General features: G+C 53.0%; 11 protein-coding genes across 11 annotated transcripts; 5 read left to right on the top strand and 6 right to left on the bottom strand.

Annotated features, from left to right (window-relative positions):
- Positions 1-71: 71 nt before the first annotated feature.
- APUU_21998A (cytochrome P450) lies at positions 72-1,834 on the top strand (the record flags this gene model as incomplete). Its single annotated transcript, XM_041700812.1, has 3 exons — positions 72-204; positions 254-1,090; positions 1,146-1,834. 3 exons carry the CDS (start codon positions 72-74, stop codon positions 1,832-1,834), a joined length of 1,659 nt encoding a protein of 552 aa, XP_041553760.1.
- A 692-nt stretch (positions 1,835-2,526) lies between these two features.
- On the top strand, positions 2,527-4,427 carry APUU_21997A (putative 3-hydroxyacyl-CoA dehydrogenase; the record flags this gene model as incomplete). Its single annotated transcript, XM_041700811.1, has 3 exons — positions 2,527-2,611; positions 2,658-3,293; positions 3,349-4,427. The coding sequence occupies 3 exons, from the start codon at positions 2,527-2,529 to the stop codon at positions 4,425-4,427; spliced, it is 1,800 nt and encodes a 599-aa protein (XP_041553759.1).
- A 64-nt stretch (positions 4,428-4,491) lies between these two features.
- Positions 4,492-6,138, bottom strand: APUU_21996S (FAD-binding oxidoreductase; the record flags this gene model as incomplete). The annotated part of the gene is made up of 5 exons (XM_041700810.1): positions 4,492-5,002; positions 5,054-5,498; positions 5,554-5,658; positions 5,707-5,864; positions 5,915-6,138. 5 exons carry the CDS (start codon positions 6,136-6,138, stop codon positions 4,492-4,494), a joined length of 1,443 nt encoding a protein of 480 aa, XP_041553758.1.
- A 352-nt stretch (positions 6,139-6,490) lies between these two features.
- APUU_21995S (Zn(II)2Cys6 transcription factor) lies at positions 6,491-8,052 on the bottom strand (the record flags this gene model as incomplete). Its single annotated transcript, XM_041700809.1, has 3 exons — positions 6,491-7,312; positions 7,379-7,641; positions 7,707-8,052. 3 exons carry the CDS (start codon positions 8,050-8,052, stop codon positions 6,491-6,493), a joined length of 1,431 nt encoding a protein of 476 aa, XP_041553757.1.
- Positions 8,053-9,259: 1,207 nt separating this feature from the next.
- Positions 9,260-11,015, bottom strand: APUU_21994S (uncharacterized protein; the record flags this gene model as incomplete). Its single annotated transcript, XM_041700808.1, has 3 exons — positions 9,260-10,331; positions 10,379-10,697; positions 10,745-11,015. The coding sequence occupies 3 exons, from the start codon at positions 11,013-11,015 to the stop codon at positions 9,260-9,262; spliced, it is 1,662 nt and encodes a 553-aa protein (XP_041553756.1).
- A 571-nt stretch (positions 11,016-11,586) lies between these two features.
- On the top strand, positions 11,587-13,326 carry SSC1_1 (cation:proton antiporter; the record flags this gene model as incomplete). Its single annotated transcript, XM_041700806.1, has 6 exons — positions 11,587-11,623; positions 11,676-11,882; positions 11,947-12,123; positions 12,167-12,287; positions 12,334-12,868; positions 12,916-13,326. The coding sequence occupies 6 exons, from the start codon at positions 11,587-11,589 to the stop codon at positions 13,324-13,326; spliced, it is 1,488 nt and encodes a 495-aa protein (XP_041553755.1).
- Positions 13,327-14,006: 680 nt separating this feature from the next.
- APUU_21992A (uncharacterized protein) lies at positions 14,007-16,358 on the top strand (the record flags this gene model as incomplete). Its single annotated transcript, XM_041700805.1, has 1 exon — positions 14,007-16,358. One exon carries the CDS (start codon positions 14,007-14,009, stop codon positions 16,356-16,358), a length of 2,352 nt encoding a protein of 783 aa, XP_041553754.1.
- Positions 16,359-16,563: 205 nt separating this feature from the next.
- Positions 16,564-18,004, bottom strand: APUU_21991S (uncharacterized protein; the record flags this gene model as incomplete). The annotated part of the gene is made up of 2 exons (XM_041700804.1): positions 16,564-17,027; positions 17,107-18,004. The coding sequence occupies 2 exons, from the start codon at positions 18,002-18,004 to the stop codon at positions 16,564-16,566; spliced, it is 1,362 nt and encodes a 453-aa protein (XP_041553753.1).
- Positions 18,005-18,542: 538 nt separating this feature from the next.
- Positions 18,543-20,769, top strand: APUU_21990A (Hsp70 family protein; the record flags this gene model as incomplete). Its single annotated transcript, XM_041700803.1, has 8 exons — positions 18,543-18,699; positions 18,756-19,306; positions 19,358-19,430; positions 19,478-19,742; positions 19,787-19,889; positions 19,933-20,066; positions 20,111-20,324; positions 20,377-20,769. The coding sequence occupies 8 exons, from the start codon at positions 18,543-18,545 to the stop codon at positions 20,767-20,769; spliced, it is 1,890 nt and encodes a 629-aa protein (XP_041553752.1).
- A 1,266-nt stretch (positions 20,770-22,035) lies between these two features.
- APUU_21989S (uncharacterized protein) lies at positions 22,036-22,349 on the bottom strand (the record flags this gene model as incomplete). The annotated part of the gene is made up of 2 exons (XM_041700802.1): positions 22,036-22,061; positions 22,091-22,349. 2 exons carry the CDS (start codon positions 22,347-22,349, stop codon positions 22,036-22,038), a joined length of 285 nt encoding a protein of 94 aa, XP_041553751.1.
- A 210-nt stretch (positions 22,350-22,559) lies between these two features.
- On the bottom strand, positions 22,560-23,009 carry APUU_21988S (uncharacterized protein; the record flags this gene model as incomplete). The annotated part of the gene is made up of 1 exon (XM_041700801.1): positions 22,560-23,009. One exon carries the CDS (start codon positions 23,007-23,009, stop codon positions 22,560-22,562), a length of 450 nt encoding a protein of 149 aa, XP_041553750.1.
- Between the last annotated feature and the right edge of the window lie 213 nt (positions 23,010-23,222).

The following is a 23,222-nucleotide window of genomic DNA, read 5'->3' as shown; positions in this document are numbered from 1 at the left end:
AGGTAGAGAATGTCATTGAACCTGCAGTATTGCTAGTGCAGACTTTTCAAGATACGTTGCTCAGTTGCATCATGTCAAGCCAGCAATTTTACCTCCTAGGTGAAGCGGCATCGTCCGCCAAAACCATCGATGTCGACTCCAAGTCAAGTGTTGAACAGCTCAAGCACCTTGTCGCCGCTCATTTTGCAATTGTAGAGCCAAATGGTAAGGTTTTATTCTCTCCAAATCCCGACTAGTGCGCTAACTTCACAAGGGATCGGATTCCAAGCAAACGATGAATACCTCATGGAAACCGCCGACATCGTCGCCGCGACAGAACTCATAGCTATTAGTATCGACGGCAGCGGTGTACGAGAGCCCGAAGGCCCCAGCGGTCTTCCATACGTCGGTAACTACCTCGAGGTGTATCCCGACCACCTTGGCAACCACCAACGCCTTTTCGACCGATACGGCCCAATCTTCAAGACCACCAATCTTGGCCGTACAACATACCAAACAAACGACCCGACAATCTCGGCCATCGTCTTCTCGGAGTCAGACTTTTTCTCTAAGAAGATTAACGAAGCGCACCCGCTGCATGCCCTCAAGACTCCATTGGCCGGGGTCTTCTTAGGTGACACTGACACGCCGGAGTGGAAGGTAGCGCACAAGTTCTTGCCACCAGCACTTGGACCCAAGGCAGTGCGACACTATGCGCCGACGATGCAGCGGACAGTTGAAGATGCGTTCACGGTATTTGACGCCCTTGACGAGGGCGACCAGGCATGGAACGTGTACCAGTATATGTTAAAGCTGGGCTCTCAAGCCGTTGGGAAGTTGACGCTTGGACTGGACTTCCAGCATTTCACCGAGCCCGGTGCGCCAGTTCATGAGATGGTTCATGCCATTGCTGAGATGCTCTCGCTTAACAAGGAGGTAACCTCCAAGGGTAACTGGTACGGGAAGTTGCCATTCGGGGCTCCCAAGAGACTGCGGACTTTGAAGTCGAGGATTGAGGAGATGGTGCAGGATTCTATCAATAACGCTGCGCGGGGAGGTATTACTGATTTGCCGCTCCAGGAGGCAGCTTTGGAGGCTTCTAACATGGTTGGTATGTACACTAAGCATTCTTTCCTGTTCTTTTCGCACAGGCTAATACCACTCAGACTACGCCATCCGCGCTACCGATAACAAGGGTGAAAAGTTGCCAAAGGAGAGCTTAGTCTGGGCCCTCGTCGTGGCAACAGCAGCCGGATTCACAACAACCAGCTCTCTGCTCTCATGGCTGATCTACGGGCTCGTCACATACCCCGGCATGCAGGAGCGACTCCTCCAAGAACTGGTCGACAACGGCATCACAGAAGACACCGAACTCACAGCAGAAATCACCGACAAACTCGTCTTCCAAGACAAATTCATCAAGGAAACACAGCGCAAACACAATCCATCCTTCCAGCCTGGCCGAACTGCAAAGGCCGATTTGGTTCTTCCTGGCGGCTACAAAATCCCGAAAGACTCCGTCGTTATTCCTGCGCTCCATCATATCCACAATAACCCCGAGCTGTGGGATAACCCGGCCCTAATCAACCCTGACCGCTGGGATACGCCTGAAGTGAAGGGGAGACACAAGGCGGCGTACATCCCGTTCGCGATGGGGCAGCGCATGTGCATTGGGTTTAACTTTGCACTGCAGGAGGTGAAGATCTTCCTGCCGAAGCTGATCTACCGGTATAACTTTGTTCGAGAAGGGAATGGGCCGATTGAGTATGATCCCATGTTCCAGTTGATTAGACCGAACAACTTGTATGTGAGGGCTGAACGGAGAGTCAAGTGGCCTGCGAAGTCTACCAACTGAGTTATTGTCAAGGGAGAAGAGGATAGTTTAGATTGTATAGAAGTTACGTATAATATTGATAGAATAGAACATATCATCATTTCATTCTTGCATACTCATCTATTCAGTATAATTATTAAAATGAAAAGAAAACAACAGGATTCGTGTAGGAGAAGCACCCAGATTGCCATTAAAGCTGTCAACCACCGTGAAGTGCATTTACCTGAATTACTAAGGCCTGATACCCTTAGTCTCCCAAGTAAGACATCAGCTAGAGTAAGTGCAATTAAATCTATTTTTACGTCCCTTTGCAAAGAAAAATTCGTCGAAGACGATTGAAGCTTCCAGGCCCACAGCTGTTAGTGCACCGTTTCATCCCGTGGATCTGCAGCTATTACACAACCGCTGCCAACAAGACAACCTGCAATAATAATGCCTCACCCCTGTTCCAGAGCAGTCCCGAGGATGAGGCGACAGACGGCATGCCGATACTCGGCATCGCGGTTCCGCGGGATGACGTGTGGCGGTCCACAGGGCATACCGCGGCAGGGTGGGTATCGGCACAATGTTTCTAGATGGGTGTATTAGGGATCGTGGATATCTCGGAAGCAGAGACAAGCCTTATATACGGAGTGTTATCCGGTGGTTCTGGCTCCTGATCTTCAACAGCGACTTTCATTAGACTTTTGCATAGCCACCAGATTTCACATACCATGCATCCAACCTGGTCACCACCAAACGACTACCAAAACCGCCCAGTCGCGGTTTTAGGTGCCGGAGTCCTTGGAAGAAGAATCGGTGAGTTTTCAAAATCTTCATTCAGAAAATGTCATTAACACCACAGGCTGCATCTGGGCATCCGCCGGCTACAACGTCCACCTGCGCGACCCCAGCCCCGAGCAGCTTACCGCTGGCATCACCTACATCGACCAAGAAGTCTCAGCCTACGCGAGCAAGACCGGCCGGTCACCAGGCAAAGCGCAGCCTTTCACATCTCTCGAAGATGCCGTCGAGACAGCCTGGCTGGTGATCGAGGCCGTGCCCGAGAAACTCCCGCTCAAGATTTCGACCTTTGCTGAGCTATCGGTCTGCGCGCCGGCGGACTGCATTCTTGCTTCTAATTCCTCATCGTATAAGTCGTCGGAGATGCTGCATAAAGTCCCTGAGGAAGTGAAGCCGCGGATCTTGAATATGCACTACTATATGCCGCCGAAGTGCATGATCGTTGAACTGATGACGGACGGGTTCACCAGCGAGGATATTTTCCCGTTTATGGTTGAGAGGTGTCGTGAGGGTGCAACATCGCCGTATGTTGCAAGGAAGGAATCGACGGGATTCATCTTCAATCGTCTTTGGGCGGCCGTGAAGCGCGAAGTGCTAACCATCCTGTCCGAGGGGGTATCTGTACCCGAAGAGATTGACGCCATGTGGGAAACCATGTTTATTGAGGGGCGTAGCATGCCCTGTAAGATGATGGACCGTGAGTACTCCCCAGTTCGACTACACCCGCTTCTATTTTGCTAACAATCAAATAGAGGTCGGTCTCGACACCGTCGCCTTCATTGAACAACACTACGTTCACGAACGCGGCCTGTCCTCCGAAAAGACAGTCGACTACCTAACAAAAGATTACATCGACCAGGGCAAACTGGGAAATAAATCCACCAAAGGCGGATTATACCCTCCAACCCAACCAGAAACCAACGAGCACCGTATTCTAGCCTTAGATGTCGGACTTGCCGCACCAACAGCCACCACATCTGCCGGAACCCCAGTTGGCCAGATCCTCTCTTTCACGCCAGATGGAAAACAACATTCTGTACTAGTTGATCAGCAGCTTCTCCCAGATGGAATCGCGGTGGATCACGCCACAAACCGCGTTTTCTGGACAAACATGGGTATTCCGGGACGATTAGATGGGTCAGTCTGCTCTGCCTCGCTGGATGGGAGCGACATACGTACAATTGTCAAGCCCGGTACGATAAACACGCCAAAGCAACTCACCATCGACAGAGAAGGCCGCAAATTGTACTTTTCTGACCGAGAGGGGTGCGCGGTGTATCGGTGCAGCCTTGACGGGTCAGAGCTCGAGAGTATAGTCTCACGACCACAAGGGACGGACGGCCCATCGGATGTGCAGGACTGGTGCGTTGGTATTGCCGTCTCAAGACAGTATAACAGATTCTACTGGACGCAAAAGGGGGCACCGAAGAGCGGGAAGGGCAGGATCTTCAGCGCGCCTATCGATGCGCCGCCTGGGGTCCTGGAGAAGGAGAGTTATGATAGCGAACTGTGTATCTTGAGCGGACTCCCTGAGCCGATTGATCTGGAGGTTGATGAAGAAAGGCGCGAGTTGTACTGGACGGACCGGGGAGAGCTGCCTTTGGGCAACGCGCTGTACCGAGTCAAGCTGAACGACGAAGGTAGGCCAGCTGGAAAGCCTGATATTGTCACCCGCGGCCTTCATGAGGCGATCGGATTGAGTATTGAGAAGTCTGGCGATATTGTTTTAACGGATTTGGGTGGGGGTATCTATCGCTGTGATCGGAATGGGAAGAAAGAGGTTTTGTACAGCGAGGATGGACGGGCTTTTACTGGAGTTCTGAGCATTTAATATTGGTATAGATACATAGTCATAAATTTGTACTCAACGTTTAATCAAAACTATTACCCAGATTCTACTCAGGATCAGCTACTTTCGAAATCTTGAACCCCCCAGGCACCCTCCTTTGAAAGACTTCCTCAGGATCAAACTTCCTCGCAGCCTCCTTCATCTTCCTTATATTATCCTCTCCATAACTTCCCAGCGGGTCCTGGGTTCCATCACTGTAGTTCAAATACCGAAAGCCCACATCCCCACCCACCGACCTCGCAAACGCCTCAATCTCACTAATGGCGGCTTTAAGAGCCGGCGCTCCAACGGTGGCATTTAGCTCTGGTTTTTCAACTTCAACAGCCCAGACCAGGAGGATGCAGTCGTCTCTGATCCTGTCCAGTCCCATCATGTTGCCGCCGCGAGCGGCAGAGTGCGCGCCAAATGACGGAAGGAGTGGCTGGAGGACCATGCTGAAATAGAAGTTGTGGTCTGGGATTCGGCCTTTTATTGTCTCGAGGAGTGATTCGAAGACCTCTGCGGCTTTTCGGATAATGCGCACGTCTGATTTGAACGTCAGGGTGAACCAGGTGTCGCTAGGAGTGGTTAATATTTAGTATTCAACGAACGGTATGGAAGAGTCTCACTGCTTTCCCGAGGGGACGATAAAAGATTCAAGCTTCGTCGCAATCGAGGCCGTGTAATGCTGCATCTGCCCTGGGATATCTAAGAATTTCTGCAGCGTCTCGGGCTTCTCGGATCCGTCTAGATTCATCAAATCCAGAAATAAGAAATGGTCGTTCGCCTTGGGGAGATAGGTCCACATGGCAAGAAGATGGTCGTTTGGATACGCAGCGAGATTCCCGACAAAATGCACCATGGCCTCTGACAGCTGTGCAGTGGACTCTTTCTGGTACGTGACGGCGCAGTTCCAGATATCTCTAGCAGGGAATGTTGTCATATCAAAGCGCGTCACGATGCCAAAGTTGTTTCCGCCGCCTTTGAGGGCCAGAAAGAGATCTGGGTTGGTCTTATCATTGGAATTTACAATACTGCCGTCGGCTAAGACGACCTCGTAGTTGACGACCTGGTCTAAATAGAGAATTTGTTAACGATAAACTGTGCATATCGCGGATGGGAGCAATACCGCAGGCAAATCCGACTCGACAGGTATAAAACGTCTTGCCGCCGCCAGTTAACAAGCCAGCTATGCCGACTTTACCCTCACGGCCACCAGCAACCATCCGTCCATCTGTACATATCAGCCTGGTTTACATGGCAGGTAGCTTGTCTCACCTACCCTTCTCTAGCTCCTTGTACGAAGCCGCCCACGTCCCACCGGGCTGCAGTGACGCGATCTCTGTCTCAGGATTATAGGTCGTGCTACGCATCAGACCAAGATCAATTGTAATGCCATCAGCAATATTGTTTGCGCCCGCCCATGCCATATGGCCACCGCTGTCAACGTCAGCTCGCTTTTGACACAGACCTTATCCTGAAACACATACCTTCGCACCGCAAACTTAACATCCGGAGCAGCCACAATAGCCTTGACTGCCTTGGAGACCTCCAGAGTATTTCGTGGTTGAACAATGCCCCACGGCTGAAGCTGCGCCGTCAGCGACCAGTACGAAGCTATGCGGGCATTGTAGCCTTGTTCCCCTGGGAGGTATAGCACATCGCTGAGACCAGCAGCCTGGAGACTTGTAAGAACCTGGCTCGCGGAGGCCATATTAAGTCGTTTACTGAGGGTATCGTCATTTTTTTGGATGAAAGAAGACGGGTGCTTTATGAGGGGTCGGACAATCAGGCGTCCCAGCGTGGCCCGTAAGAGGCACCGCCTGTTGATCGCACTGCGATTGCATTCCTGGAATAGCTCTGCTCGGCAGTAGACCTAATAGTGTTACTACTGGCTTACCTGGCTGGACATCTCCACAACTGGCGCAGATCTTGAACTTGTTTGACGCTGACATTGATACTTCAAGTTCGCATAAAGGCACAACGCCTATAAAGAAGGGTGTCATGCTTTTATATAGCCCAAATACATCAAATCACCAAGCCATCCACAGAAAACCTGGTAGGGATCAAGAAACAAGATAGAGCTCTACCCCCCTCTCAACCGCCACCTCCTCAACCCCGACATCCCTCCCCTGCTCCCACAACGACCACACTTCACTCAGAACGTCCAAGGTCAGCCTGCACTGCGCATACGGGTCCTCCTCAACGAGCGTCCTGAGTGTCCTCTCAATCATACCCCTCCACCCCGGATGAGCCCGCATAACATCGACGTCCGACCCGGCAATCACAAGCGGATACCGAATAGCATTGAAGACTGCCTCGTCATCCTCATCCATATCACCCGCACGGGTCAGCGCATCGATTGCACCAACAAGGCGGCTGATTACGACTTCACTCGATGCTGATTCATGTCCACTTCCACTCGCATCTAACCCCAAACTCGAATGGGAATTCCTCCTCACAGCAAGAACGCCCGCAAACCGATACGCCTCCCAAAGCTGTACCTGCGCGACACCCCCCTCCTCCCCAGGCCAGCCCCAAAACGCGCGTTCAAGATCCTGATCCGGACTAAAGCCCATGCATGAAAACAGGTCAATCAGCGAGCGCGGAAGGCCCGTGATGGGCTCAATGCCGGCTGTACCGCCGGTGTTGGTGTTCGCTGGACCGAGCCATCTTCGTGACCGACCCCTGCAGTGGTGGTACCAGATGTGCATTGGTGGGGAGCGGCGACCGGCAATGAAGGGCGGGAGATCCATTATCCCTAATGAACCGATAAGAGAGTTGCAGGCTGGGTCGGGGGCGTGCAGGATGCTGCTGCTGGGCGGGGAGTGGGTGAGGTGTTCGTACAGGCCCTGGACGTGGAAGGTCCATGGTTTGCCGTGGAAGAACTGGACAAGAATTATTAGAATGTTTAATACACCGTATAGGACTGGTAGTGGACGTAGGGAACCCACGCTAACAGTACAAAGTAGATTCCCTGCAGCTAGAGTCCCCTGGCTCAGGACATCCGTGCGAGCCATCTCAGCACGGAAGCGCTGCAGGGCGATGTCGAAGTACTCCTCGAACCGGGCGTGCATTTCTGGCTCGAGGAGGGTCTGGAGGGCGACGCAGACTGCAGCGCAGGCCTTTGATTCTTGACACCATAGCACGGCCATAGTCTTGAATACATCTCGAGCCTCTCGTATAGAAAGCAGGATATGGTGGCCGGAGTCGAAAACTGAAGAAATGGGATGCCATAGTTAGCGAGCAGTATGGCAGAGGATCAGAGCTATAAGTACATACATTTCTGGAGCAGTTCATTCGCTTGTGGTTCTGCATCCTCTAGTCCAGGTGTAATAGTAGTAACAGTAGCGGGTTGCTGTATTGGCCGGGCCTCACTAGAACCAGCCGCAACAGTAGCCCTAGGGCTAGGGCTGCTATCAAGAGTATCCAGAACAGGCCTCTCAGCACCGGCGAAATGCCCACGCGACGCAATGCCCGCGCCCCATCTCAGACGTACCCCGTAGCCCTCACAGGGGACACCGCGCCTCTCGCAATTCCGACAGCTAGGCCGCGCCCCATCGCACTTGCGCCGACGCCGGCGACACGACCAGCAGCCCGAATAGGAGCGCTGGCGGGGAGTTGTCATGCGGGCCGCGAGCGATCAGTGCCAATTCATTCATCAATTCTTAATTTGAGAAGCGCAGAGGAGCGGTTTGACCTGCGGTTTGACCTGCCGGGTGGTGGTTAGGGCGGGTGGCTACCTGTGGAAGCTAAGCTTCTGACAGGCCAGAGAGACAAACATGTCGTTATTAGTACGGTACTGGGGCCGAAGGAGTCTTGTAGTTACCGGTGGGCCGTGAGTCAGGAATGGATTAGGATAATGAGGCTGAGACAACGGCCGCCAGGCACCAGTTCCACCACCGCCAGCTCGCCACTGAAAATAGGGTTCCGCGGGCGCCGTGGCTGCAACTGCCTGAAGGAGCATGGCCGAGCAGGGATAAGCAAATCGGGGTCCGAAATGAGACAAACTGCCGGTATCGCGAGTGGACGGTGGATGGTAAGCCTGTTCCTGTGGATGGGTCCAGGGTCGACGAGTAAAACATGTGGAGCTGGCTGTGCGGACTGTCTCAAGCTTTTTCTAATTATGTTGCCTGGACCCTCTTGCTGGACGTTGGTCGACCGACTCGTATCTTTTCAAGGAAAGATTTTAAATGTACGAGCCATTCCTCTTTTCGTGATGTATATTGGAGGTCCTCAACTCGGCATATAAAGATATTCTACACCACGAACCCTAAGAAGTTCAGAGCCCAACCCTGAACAGATCAGAGCAATTCAACCTTCGACATTGGACCCTGAGTCCCGCCAATAACTGACCAATAAGAATGTGCGTCTGGCCCACGTGCAAAAGAATAAAAATAACATTGACTGAACTAGGGCTCCCCATCCTCAATACGAACCCTCTCCTCCTACAGCGAAACAAAGTCAATACTGGCCCAAAATTCCCGAGCTGATCACATTTTACGGCGCTTTATTGATAGTCCTCCTGATTCTGCGATGTTTTGTCTCCCGTCTTATTCGCCAGTGGCGGCGAAGGGGGGAAAGGCGACCGCCGACGTTTACTGATGAGGTACCTGTTCTGTCGACCGGGGAGGATGATATAAAGAAGTCAGCCCTTGGAAGGGGAAGGACTGACATTGTTGGATAAGGAAACACGGGTTGCTTTGAATATTTGGCACGGTTATACAGGCGCAATTGGAGTAAAAGTATCTATGGGGATCTGATCTAACGTACAGCTAATCCTAACTACCAACTTGATTTCAACAACGCATGAAAGAAACGCCTTATACATATAGCTACCACGGATCCAGGCCTGGCAGGTGGTGCGTGACGCTCACCAGGGAAGCGTCCACCCCGTAACACGATATCAGGTTTCCATCGTCCGTAAAACAAATTGGATCGTGCGGCATCCGGATGATGGCGGGTAAAGTCTGTTCTACTGGAATAGCCGTATCATTTGGACCTTTGGGAAGGATAACCCGTACCCTATCACCCAACTCATAGCAATGGCGGATCCCTGGTGCATCGGGAGGTAGCCGAAGCTCGGATCGCACCTGAGTATCGGCAGCGTGGCGGAGACTCGAACTCTCAGTAGGAATCAGGGGATATGAGAACAGGGGGTAATCAGGAATCAATGGATGCTCGTTGGGACACGCCGATTCAAGCGAGAAAGCTGTTTGGAAAAACGGGCTGATGCCGAAGAACTTAAAGAGAGGCGAAACAGCCAACCACAAAGGAATTTGATTGTCGTCAACAATGACTGCATCAAGACATAAGAAGGAAAAGCCGCGATCTGGGGTAAATGATAATCGCTGTACCACATGGACCGTGTAACCAGCGAGGGCTCCTGGATTTGTCCCTTGAATTCCCACATATACCAATGCTAACTGTCTTGTTGGTGCATGCACGAAAGCCCGACTTGGATGACGCCAAAGATCATTTATGGATGATAAAACCCTCCCGGTGCTTCCTTGGATGGCCTCAAACCCAGTGTATTTCACAGATCCACTAGCAGTTGCGGTGGCGTTCAGGAATTGCAGGATAACCTCCTTGCCGGGAGCAGGCTCAATTACCTTGCTGTGTACGGTATTGTCCGTTCTATAGACCTCAAAGGCTTGCTGGCGCCAAGCCCAGTCTGCGTGTAGCACCGGTGATTCGTAAAGGCGCTCTCCCGTGCTGAAGTCATAGGCCTCTAACATGTACTTATCGTCCTTCTTCCAAGTTGCAGTATACACCACCCACTCGCCGAGCAGATAGGGAACACAGGCGTTGATATTCTCTTGGTGGCCATTAAAAGGATGCGCCCAAGGGATAGAATAGTCCCGATGCCACAGTACTCGTCGTTCGCGCAATGAATAGACCGCCGCTCTATGGCACATCAGTGAAACCCAACAACCCCCGGTGTCCTATCTTACCGTATAGATCTGCTACCCGCTCGCACAGTTTCAAGGTGTATCAACAGCGTTGCGGCATTATTTGCTTGCAATCTCACCACAATCACCGGTCTACTATGCCCTGGAAAGACATCCCCCGCGCTCACAATCTGCGTTGTTCTGCCCGTCGCCAATCGCCAGCAAATGTCGTCATCTTTCTTAACATACGAGGCCCCCGTGCATGGAAACCCACGCCAAGCAGTCCATGCGACCACGTCTCGACTAGCACAGAACATATTTACTTTGCGGATAGCGCGGCTCGGTGAGGGTATTCCCTTTTGCATGCAATAGACTTTGTGCACTGGAGAAATCAGCTCTGTCCAAGATGAAGATTGCAGTATAGCCTACAATATTCCTTCAGCTGTGCATGAGACATCCGTTTCTCCTTGGGGTCGTCCATGAGTTCTTTATATCCAACAGGCCCAAGCATATGTAGATATCCGGTCGTGGTTGTCCACTCCTCTATGCATTCCCTCCACCATCCGCTCACACGTTCACAGCCAATGATTTCTTTGGGTGTCAACCTAGAGAGTATGTCAACGTAGACGTCGCACGGCAGTCTCTTCAACGGGTCCCTCCTCTCGTAGGGATTATATGGTGATTGGGATTTCTGATCCATTGTAAACGAAAGTATTAAGATATAACAGTGTATTTCATAAAAATAGGCGTGGTTTGGTAAAGTCAAGTCTACCCGGATTGAAAATTTGTGCTGACCTGAGGTCAGACGTTCTCCTTCCTCAGTGAGTCTCCATCGCTCCTACTCTAACCGGTCAAAGTTGTTGGACCTAACCTATATGCTTGTTATCGCTAGTCAGTAAGTAGAACCATCAACCTCCAATCCCGGGGCGGGCTCGCCGTTGATCTGATTTTACATCGCAGATCTAGATATTGACCGCAGCCCTATGTTCATGAAACCAGATTCTCACACAACCAAGTACAACACCACCCCATTAGTAATACACAATCAGGTACATACTATCACTAATATATGTAAAACCCAATTTAAGCTGAGCAAGAACGTGTGGAGTATAGTGGAGCAGCGCTGGACCGAGGTCCTTATGCATCGATGATGTCATTCACTGGCCCACTGCCTGAAATCTTCAGACCCTGACAGATTCGCAGCACAGACACATCGAACATTGCTTAGATACTAATTTAGCATTGTCAGACTTGTTGCCCGTCACCTATCCATGGCCGGTGGTTTCGTGCAGTACCATGAGCCCAGCAGTACGTCTCGCCTTTCGCATTGACCAGTATGCAGCCAACTGACCTTGCGCAGTCGTCCAAATTCTGGTGATCATCTCGTTCTTCCTCTTCCTGTCGCTCGCAGAATGGCTCTCAGCCAAGATCATCCGCGCCGGTCTCATCGGGCTCATCGCGGTCGGGATTATATACGGCAAGCCGCTGGCCGATATCCTCAACCATGAATGGCAGGAGACCTTTATCGCCTTGGGATATGTTGGGTTGATCTTGATTATTTTTGAAGGTACCTCTACTCTAATACAATTCTATCCTCATCAAGCATGACTGACTGGCTGGCTAATCTGCAGGCGGCCTGGGTGCTCGCATTGACCTGCTGAAGCAGAACTTCGTGCTCAGCATGATCGGGGCTGCGACCGGTGTGCTTTTTCCGATCGGTCTTTCGTATCTCTTGCTCTATCTAGGCTTTGGATATGGGGCTGTCGAGACGTTTATCATCGGGGCTGCTCTGTCTGCTACATCACTTGGTAAGTGTCTCTGATGCAAGCTTTCATAGGCTAAACAGTATAGGAACTACGTTCGCCGTTATATCGTCCGCCTCTCGAACAGTAGACCTAGGCCAGACACGCGTTGGGTCAGTTCTTGTCAGCGCAGCAGTCATCGACGATGTCGTCGGGCTCGTCATGTCCAGGTCTGTACCTCGCCGCCTCAACCACTCCTTTACTAAGATCGAGCAGCGTCATCTCCGACCTGAGTAAATTGAATAGCGGAGGCAATGTCAATCTCGGCTGGTTGATCGGTCGCCCGATCGTAGCCTCAATCGGGATGGCCATCGTCACCCCAGTCGTGACAAAGTACCTCTTCGCCCCTGTGTTCCGGCGCTACATCGAAAACCACTTTGCGCGGTACGACCACATCTCCAACATTGTGCTCATGGCGCTGGTTCTCTGCGCATTCATCAGCATTGCCGCGTTTACAGGGACATCGGTGCTCTTCGGTGCTTTCCTCGCCGGTACTTTCCTGACCTACCTACCAAGCAAACACCCTGAAGCGCCGTTCGTCGTGATGAGTCGCGAAGAAGGCGAGACGGAGGCGCATAAGAGCCCGACATTTGTGCATACCTTCGAGCGGTATCTGGTTGATGTACAGAAGTATCTCATGGAGCCTCTGTTCTTTGCCAGCGTTGGCTTCGCCATCCCATTTGTGCAGCTCTGGACGGGGAAGAGGATCTGGCGGGGGATAGTGTTTACCCTTCTGATGGTGTTCGCAAAGGTATGTCATATTTAAACCAAGTTAGCTCAGCTGGTACTAATTGTCAGTTTATCGTTGGCATCTGGATACCCCTATGGCATGCCTTGTTCGCAAAGTCCCGACCTGGCACCCGCGAGCCTCCAGCCAGAAACACGGATGAAACGACACGGGGAGAGATCCGAAACGAAAAGCAATCAAACTCAGCCACCGCAACGGTGTGGCTGTCCGGGCTGCTGCTTGGGTCTGCGATGGTCGCGCGTGGGGAAATCGGGCTCCTGATCATCGAGATCGGATACAACGAGACCTCGTACGTGAGCGAGGACGGCTTCATCACAGGCGTCTGGGCGATTCTGCTCAATACCATCATTGGGCCGGTCGCTGTGGGAGTGCTGGTCAAGCTGTACGGCAAACGCATTGGGGGAGGGCCGTGGGGATTGCAGTTGCAGGCGCAAGAGAGAGACTCTCGGTCTGCGGCTTAAAATAGCTCGTTCCAGCCGGTTCCAGTTCGGATCCGTCCGGTTCCACCGTCAGGAGGTGTTTGACCGGACTCTTGGGCCTCTGTAGTGGAGACTGCGTTGGCGTGGGACTGACAGTGAACTGGTGAGCTTCTGGTCAACTCCTGGCTGACTCCAGTCTGTTGAGTGTTGACCCCTGTTTGTAAGCTCGCTTGAACCCCTCTACCAGGCAATGCCATTGGCTGTCCATGGCGATTGAAAGTGCAGCTGTCATGAAAGAGACAAGGCTGAGGCTTTCACCGCATGGCAGCCAACAGCAGTGGAGCCTCGTGTTGCACAGCCTGGCTGATTGAACAACGCGCCATGGCATTGGGGGCCGTTTTGTAGAGAGCGCGAGAAATAGCAAGACAAGAGGGCGTGTTTATTTAAAAGGCTGCCGATATCCGAGGTGATGGTGCTGGTGTTGAGTGTTGTAAATGCTGACCCATGCAGTCTTATAATATAAGCCTTGACACAGACCTGAACACTGACTTGTCTCTCGTTTGTGCTTATTATTTCTTTTTCTCCTCCCGATGCCGTAATTGCAATACGCCCTAATCAACACTGCCTCATGTATCCACCTCTCCCCTCGCAGTCATATTTGAGACCCCTGCAGCACAGTCCGGCGTCCAGCTCCCTGTAGTGCTCTGTAGGACCGAACCACCATGGCCACACAGCAGCAGCACCAGCAACAGCCACGCTTTGTGACACCGCGATTCTACCGCCAGTACAACCAGCGGAACCGGCCTGCAGCGCCCCCTAAACCTGGCTCCTCGTCGCCGCACTCGCGATCGCGCTCTTCCACCTTGAGCAAGTCCAGCGACACCGGCACCAGCACGAATGGCCAGCTTCAACCACCGTCAGCCCACCAGAGGAGCGTATCCATGACCTCTCCGCCGAACCCCAGCACCAGCACCAACACAAACAGAAAGTCCGCTCCTACGCGCCCGGCGCTCAGCCTCATCCTCCCTGGCAGCCAGACCCTCACTCCCCCAGACTCTCGCTCGCCCTCACAAACGCACCTGCGATCCTCCAGCTACACACTCGGCCAGAACCAGGCGCATTTCACTCCAAAGTCTCAGTCCCAGCGCACAATCAGCGAGACCCTACATACCAGGAATACCACCGTTCCAAGTATCATCACCACGCCGGTCTCGCCCACGGACCGAGACCGATCGCCTGGCGATACGCGCGGGAGTCGCAGCAATACGAGCGACGCCGCGAAGCCTGCAGCGACTGCGAGTCCCCGCCCCAGAGGACCTTCGCTTAGCGCCCTGCAGGCTGTCACTCGACAGACGCCCCTCAATTCGCATCCCCGGACTCCAGAGAGCACAACAGCAACAGCGACCGCTGATAACCCTCCAGAGACGGCGGATGCACCGGAACCAGCTGGACCTGCTCCAACTGCAGTAAACACCGAATCTCAAGTCCAGTCGGAGCCGGTGAAGCCAGAGTCGAGCGAGAACCCCAGGACAACAACAAAGCAGGCTCCCCCACTGCCCAGCGAGGGTCGCCAGCCAACCCCTGAACAGGAGACCATGACGCCAGTGGCAGACTTGCTGCGCTTCAGACCCTCTCAGATTTTCAGCGACAGTACTACAACTGGAGGAACGAACTACTCTCCACACCAGAATGCGAGCGCACAGCCCAGAAGCTCCGTCGCGACACCGGCTGCAGTGCGGTCGTCCATGCCCGAACCACCGACCCAGTCCCACGTCCAGATCCGCAGCTCGCGTCTCTCATTCACGAATCTCAAGTCGAATCTGAGCCTGAACACTCTGTTACAGTCGCAGCCCTCTGGATACCAGGCGTCACCACCAACCGCGCCCTCCCAGTCCAGCACAAGCACCACATCTGCTTCCACTGCACCGTCCACATTCTCTCCCCAGCCCCAAACGCTGCCCACCCCATTATCCTCACCCCCACAACCAACACCAGCGCAACCGCAGTTCCAACCTCCCAATCCCAATCCCAATACCGATCCCAATCCCCACGATGCATCCTCCCTCCTAGCCCTAACGCACCACGTCCACACCCAAACCTCCCAAGCCCGCCACCTCTTCACCCAACTCCAGCACTACCTCCCCTTTGTCGAGAAACAATGGATCCAATCTACAATCGGCGACACCGAGGCAGCCGCCCGGGACATCCTCCTTCTAACCGAGTCCATGCGCATCGACCAGGAAACGAACAACGGCAAGCTCGGCCTCAAAACGCAGTTCCGGTGGATGATGCGCGATTCGAGACGGGCTAGGGAGCGGAGGGAGCGGTTGGTTCTTTGCCATGCGAGTCTTGTTGCTGTGTTGGTTCGGCTTGAGGGTGTTCGGGCGAGGGTTCCGGAGACGGCTTTTTCTGCGCCTTCGTTTGTGAATCCGGGCAATGGTGCTGGACCAAGCCCTGTTCCTGCCGCTCCAGTCGAGATCTCAGCGTCGTCTCCTGCTCTTCAGACGGAATTTGAGCATGACCTTCCGATTCATAAAAGTACCCCCCATCTAACGAAACCACTTACCACCGAACCAACTGCTACGGCTGCCACTGCGGAAGTCAACGCAAACACAACAACCAACTCGCAGGCATATCCACCTCCACCAACTGCTGCACCACCACCTATCCCCGTCCCAGTCCCTATCCAGAACAAACGCGATAGTCCGACCTGGGACCTCCCCACGCAGCTGCAAGACGCCGACAAGGAACTGGTAGTACACCACGCGCAGCCGCCTCCTGTCCCACCGAAAGTGAAAATCGAGGAGGATGCAATCCCTACTTCTACTGCTACTTCCACTACTTCGACTGCCACTGCTACTGCTGCGGCTGGAACTGGCACCGCTAATAACAATCCCACGAATGGCTCCATCGTCAGCGGCGCAGGCACCGAGACCGAGACCGAGACGGCCACAACCACAGCGACAGGGACACCTCGGACCATGAGCCCCGTTAGTCCCGAGGGCCCCACGAAACTCGATAATGAATTGCTGGATATGCTTGAGTGGCGGTGGAAGCAGGGGCGGGCTGCCTAATGCCTAATCGCTATATGGTGTGTGCCTACTGCTATAGCTGCATACTTACGTGTTTACATTGCACAGTGGAGTTCGGACGGAGCGATATCACATTTATATCCAGAGAATGATATCCATAGGTTATTAATAATAGAAGATGCATTTCATTTAGTCTGATTCGAATTCATTAATCCACATCCACATCTACCAGCAGTACTATTGGTATCTAAATCCTAGCCGTATAAGCCACTCTCTCCCCCTCAACCAGGACCTGCGGAGTCACCAATGGAGCACCCTTCTCATCAGCGACCTTCAAAACACGAGGGACAACACTAATCCCCCCAGCCGACGTCCCTGGAGTCTTCCAATCAAACTCAAACGCGCAAGGCTGGGAGAATAACCAAACCCCCAAATCCGCCGCAGAACAGGCAAGAGTCTCCAAATGCGATATGCGCTCTTCGGGCGTGAAGCTCGGGAAACTGTACGGGTTGAATGCGGCTGTGAACTGGCCGGCCAGAGATTCCGTTGCCTGGATTGGGGAGTCTTCGGTTATCGTTGTGGAGGGTTGGATTTTGCTGTTTCGGTTGCTGTTGCTGTTTGTGGTTGTGGTTGTGGGTGTGGTGTTGTTTGATGCTTGGGAGTGGAGGTGGGCTGTGAGCATGCGCCAGTTGAACACTGCTGCAGAGGATCCTGGTAAATGAAGATACTGTCAGTCTTATATAGAGAAAGAAACATGACTTAGAACCGAGTGAGAGAAGGGGCAACGTACCACTACGTCCCTCAACAACTGGCATATCTGCAAACGCCCTCGGGAGAAGCTCTCCTGTGCCATTACCACCAGGTATAATGGCCCGTAGAATCGTCCTCACAAGGGCATACTTGAGAGTCTGCCTCCGGACCTCACGCTGAGCAAGCAGGGTCTCAATCGGCGCAGGGAGCTCAGTCGAGCTATAAACCGCCAGACGGGCACTCTGCTCGGCTGATAAATGAGCCGGCATAGAACCAGGGACGTAATAGTTATCAATATGCAGCCCGGCCTGGTCCACCAGGGTAAGAATGCGTCTCCGGACGGTATCGTCGTCAGCCGGTTCAGGCTGGGGGATGATATCCGCAAGTGGGAACGCAGAACCCGATTTCGATTTCCTGTGTCGAGCGGCAGCGCCAGCATATGCGCCGTCATCGACCTCTTTAGCTGGCTTGGACTGTCTTCGACGGAAGAATAGGAATGCTAGCAGGAGAGTGACCAGGGCTGTTCCGACGATGCTGCCGACGATGGCGCCTGCTAGGGCTCCGTCGCTGATGCCGCCGGAGGGCTGAGACGACTGGCGATCGGGTGTTTCCGCAGTCGAGCTGTTGGATGACGCCGATGGGTCGTTCGTTGAACCTGTGCTGGTCGGTGTTGGCTTTACAGCAGTCTGTTCTGTTGTAGTCTGCTCCTGCTCCGTCGTCTGCTGCTGTTTGCTTATTATCGATCCTTCGGTGGTGGACTTGCCATCTACCCATGTTGTATACGACTCGTATGTTGCCGATGGGCCGATGTACCACGTCGACCACGCCGTTTCTCCGTTTGGCGGCGAGACCACAAGTACTGTAGTCGTCACAGTGCGACCATTTTCATCGACATTCAAAATTGGGTCGGAGGTGGTTGTGCTCCAGTCCGAAGCCATGACGCCGTCGCCACAGGCAAGAGATGACAAGATGACAAGCCCAGATCTAGCGCCAGACTGGGCACTTAAGGGGCTCACTCACTTATAACAAACAAAGCAGCCGCAAGATTCAAAAATACGAGACCGGTGCCTCCCAAACGCACAGCAATCACCGACCACTGCAGCCAAGACGCTTCCTTCGCAATCCCTGTCAAGAGCGACAGCCAGACACGCCCAATTGGCCCACTAAGACAGCGTCACACAAACCGCTCCCACTTGGGCCCATTCCATTGGCGCCGCCGCAAAAACAAAGCATGTTGGATTACACCAAGTGCTGCGCCGCAGGGAGCTTGCGCTGGTGCGAATGCTCCATTGGCTCCTGGCGGTGGTGCTTGCCCGATGCCCCTGTCTCGAACTCTCGACTGGTCTTTGTCGCGCGAGACCTGGAGTGGGCGCGTACGCCGTACGGGACTTATTTGTGCCGAGCCTCGCGATTTAATCTCCTTAAATCCGTGGTGACTGGTGAGGTTGTCATTCGTTTCTGTCGCCGGGCGACCTCATGGATGGCAGACAAGCGAACGGCCACGCCAACGCCAACGCCAGCAGCAGTACCTCAATGGCGAGTGCCAATGCGAGTTCCACTTCGAGCGCGCGGTGGGAGGAGGAGCGATTCCCGGACATTGTGGTGGGAATTGATTTTGGAATGACGTGCACTGGTATCGTATCTCTCAAGAAAACCGTTTTATAAGTCCCCCTTTCTGATGGTGAACAGGCGTCGCATACACGATCGGACCGGAATGGGGCCCTCCCAAGACGATCCAGCGCTGGCCTGGCAAACTGCTCAGCGAACTGGCCAACAAAGTCCCCACAGTGCTGCTATACGAACCGGACGGGAAGACAGTCAAGGAATGGGGGTTCGGATGCGACTCCGCGGACGACGGCGCCGATATCAAGGAATTCTTCAAGCTGCACCTGGCAGTACAGTCTGACAGCGATGGGCCGGGCATCAGCAAGCAGGAGGCAAGGCGCTGGTTCAAGGACTACATTACCTCAATCTACAGCCACGTCGTGACGCATTTCGGCAATACAATCCCCGGGTTCGACCGGATGCGCGTGGAGTTTATCTTCAGTGTGCCGACGACGTGGAAGGACGTGCGCATGATCGAGGAGATACGTGCCCTGATTAACGCGGCCATTGGAGGACCGTACCATTGGGCTTGTATAGGGCTGACCGAGGCGGAGGCGGCGGCGGTTTATGCCTGTCGCGACTACTACCGGACGAGTGATATTGTCCTGGTTTGCGATTCGGGGGGTGGCACGACGGTACTCTATCAATCCACCTTTGTGTTTATAACTGCTCTGACTGGGGAGTAGGATGTCAACGTGCTGAAACTGGCTTCAGACCGCGGGCAGCCATTACAGCTGGAGCAGCTGGGGAATGTCGAAGGTATCTATTCTCCATCATTGCATGTTCAGCTACTAAAATTATGCCAGGACGCCCGATCGGATCCGTCTTCATCGACCGTGCAATATATAAAATCACCGCCGAGCGCCTATCCAAAGTTAAAGACGAGCTGACGCAATCCCCTGAACACATCGCCTGGAAGATGCTCTCCGGTCCCTTCCAACGACTCAAATGCGCATACGGAACTGAAGCAACAAAGACGCCAACGCTGAGCTTGGAGGTTCCCTGCCTGAAAGTCCCAGGGGCAGATCTTCCTACTGCAGGAATCTATTCTGGACAGATGCGGCTGCAATGGTTTGTCTCCCTCCGTGCCGTATGGTGCCATGCTAACCGTGCAGGGAGTACATGAAGCACGCCTTCGACAAGAAAATAGGAGAGATGTGCCATCTGCTCGACGGCCAGATCCAGCAGATGGATACAAAGTACCCACATACTCGAATAGTCAGTCTACCCTCCCAACATCTGACCTCGCTCACATTATCAGTCATACCTCGTTCTCTCCGGCGGCTTCGGAAGCTCGCCGTACGTCAGGGAGTGCTTGCACCAACGATACGCAATCCCAGGCGTAGCAAAACACTCCAACGTAATGGGACTGCAAGTCCTGATGGTCGAAGAACCGTACGTCGCCTACCCTGTTGACAAAGAGTACGCTAACAGCATAGTCAACTCGCCGTGGTGCACGGGCTCGTCCTCGACCGCATCCAGCAGCTCAAGCAAGGCGTCGTGATGTTCGGATCGCGATGCTCTCCGGTAAGCTACGGGATTGTGTGCGACCTGCTCTACGATCCGGTTAAGCATTTGGGCGAGAAGGTCCGACGCGATCCGCGCGATGATAATCTCTACGCGATTGACCAGGTGGAGTGGTTGATTATCCAGGTATTTCCTCTATACTGTACACGGATGAACAAATGCTAATGTAATGGGTCAGGGCTCCGCGGTCCCTCACACAGGTATATCAAAAGACTTCCAGCTGAAAATGAAACCCGGCGAAGAGGATCTGCCGTGGAAAGTGCACATCGTGATGTCTACGAGTCCACCGCACCAGCTCCCGCAGAGCTTAGAGGGTAAAGGCGTGCAGCATGTCTGCAGCCTGGATGTAAACACCGACAATGTGGACCGGAAGATGAAGAATCGGCGGTGGTTTAACATGCGTCCGCGGTATTGGCGGGCAACCTTTGACGTCAGGGTAGTCGTGGGCGCGGCGGATCTTACGTTCCAGCTATGGTCGAAGGATCAGAGGATTAGGAGTGGTGGGCATGAGCCGATTAGAGTGCAGTGGATGCCTGCGGAGGAATTGAATGGGGGGTTGATAATGAATTAATTGTACTACTTGACGTGCTTCCACCTTTTGAACATACGTAGCAGCAGCTAGTGTAGACGCAGTCATCCACGACGTCTAGGTGTGTATGTCGAGGACCACCACAGAGACAGCGGACAAGATACAACTTTTCTCGTATCTCGAGCCGATCGCCTGGACGGTAGTACGGGTGGCGTCCGTTCGGTGGATTGAGTCCGCAGTCAACGCAAAACCGTTTCTGTTTCCCTGCCCCTGGCTCCCGTCTTCTCTTCCTGGCTATGATCCTACTGTCCGCGAACTTGGGCTTTGGGCGTAGACGATGACAGATTGAACATGCATACAGGCCGCTCCGGATGCCGTAGTCGGAGGCCTCGACTTCTAGCAGCTCTTCGTAAGTCGGGGCCGGGATGAGGGTGTTGAAGTGCTTGTTGGTGAGTCTTAGCCTCATGAGGATATATGGAGGGCTAAAGTCGATTATCATTAGATGGAGCTCGGTGGGGAAATCGACGATTGGGAATGGGTTGGATGTTGCAGGTGCCATTTTGGATATGCTGCGAATATGATCACCTAGAGGTGGATGAACAGGATATGAGTTCATGTGTTTGACATGCAGATAGGATGGGACTTTTATAGTTTGTCCATAGCTGGAGGACTCTGAGTGAATGGCATCCTGTTCTTGTATAGTGAAGGCTTCCTGAAGACATTCATATTCATATGTTCTTCTTCACGCCTTATTTAGGGGAGGATATGAAGCTATATCTTTAATTGACATTTCCTACTCACAGTGACGCTCACAGAGATGCTCACAACGTCGGACTACTAGCATTCACACCATGTAAAATCGTCACAGCATCGAGCTTCCTCGGTGTGTACGGTGCCAGCCCTATCCAGTATGATCATCAAAGCAACTTCATCACTAGAAGCTCAGTCAGATCCAGCGTACTACCCATATAAACATCCACCTCATCAAACCAAAGTTCACTCTCAGTCGGACTGTACTCGCTATGCTCGCCCCGAGCTCATAGCCTTACGCCGCTGCGACCTCATCAACAACTTCCTAGCCTGTAGGCACTGCCTACCTCTCGCGCCCTCCTTTCCTCTTCAATCCTCCTAACATTCTGCTCCCTTGCCCCTGGAATCGTCCAACACCGAAGACACTCAGATGTATTCCTCCCATCTTCCACAGCAGCCTTATCAAACTCCCAACAAGACCGACAAACCACAAACTGTTCCCCGAATACAACAATATGAGAACCAGGGGTATATCGTCCACCGCGAGAGATTCCACAATCAATACAGAATCGTTTCCGGACATCCTGGTAGATGGAGAGCTTCGACCGCTTACTCCTGGCCATGCTGTCTGCGAATTCCCTCCTCGGTCGGAGCCGCTTGCAATCGAAGCATATATACGGGTCTGACTCGCAGTCGAAAACGGTGCGCTCCAGTTCGAGCAACTCGTTGAGACTAGGAGGAGGGATCGCGGCATGGAGGGCAGAGCATGTTATTCGCATCCGCATAAGATCAAGCATGTCGAGATGCTGCGCTATAAGGTGGTCGAGTTCGGCTGGGAGGTCAAGGAGTCCTGGCGCTCTTGCAGCGGCCATTTCGGAATCTTCGGAATGTGGATGGATAGTGGTATTGGACAAAGGGCTTATCGCGTGTAAATGGACTGTGGAAGTCATACTCGGAGAGACGCGGGGCAGAATGTCGACAAATGCAGTGCACGAATCCCTGTATATCATGTGAGACGCAGGCGCGAGCCTTATCACATACTGAAATGGTTAATACGGATACCCCATTACAGATGTCACTATCTATTTGGCTGGCTCTCTCTGTATCAGCCCATGAAATATAGCCATTCCAGTCAAGAGCAGCTTCAAGATTTTGGAAATAGGGCCGCGGATTGACTCTGATAACTGCTGGATACCAAGCGCATATACGATGATGCATGTGAATGCGAATGCCGGGTCCTGGCTTTGCATTGTGAGATGAGCTGGATGGGGCCGGAACAGGCCGACGCCTATGTCATGGTGATGGGTGGCTAGGATGGTGTTTTTCTGGGGCGAGAAGCCAATTAGGGCAGGATGCAAGGCGCTGACATTGATAATTCCGTGCAGAAAGTCATTGGTAAACACCAGCTCGACGGCCCATTTACCCCAGAAAGGAAAAGCTTCTGCTTCAGTGAGATCTGAAATGCTTTTAGTAGTGTGAAGAGTATAGTGGTGTATCAGGCCCAGACGTTCTCGCTCATCCTCAGCAAACATGCTCTCCTTTTCGTGGCGATTGGCTATCCAGATCAGAGTGTGGCAGGGGCGTCAGTGGCAGATTTCTCGGGCATCGCCGACTATGCTGTCCAGGTTGATCATTTTATATTGTAGGGCAGATAATGCATGATGTTATAGCGTTGATGCACTGTAATTGGTCCTCGGGCAACTGTTTTAAGACTTTTCAAACAAAGAAAATGCCACCAGAAATCA

This window comes from Aspergillus puulaauensis, chromosome 2, assembly GCF_016861865.1.
Source record: "Aspergillus puulaauensis MK2 DNA, chromosome 2, nearly complete sequence".
Classification (NCBI taxonomy): Eukaryota; Fungi; Ascomycota; class Eurotiomycetes; order Eurotiales; family Aspergillaceae; genus Aspergillus; species Aspergillus puulaauensis.
Note: the sequence above shows the minus strand (reverse complement) of the source record. Positions and strands in the feature narration are given on the sequence as shown.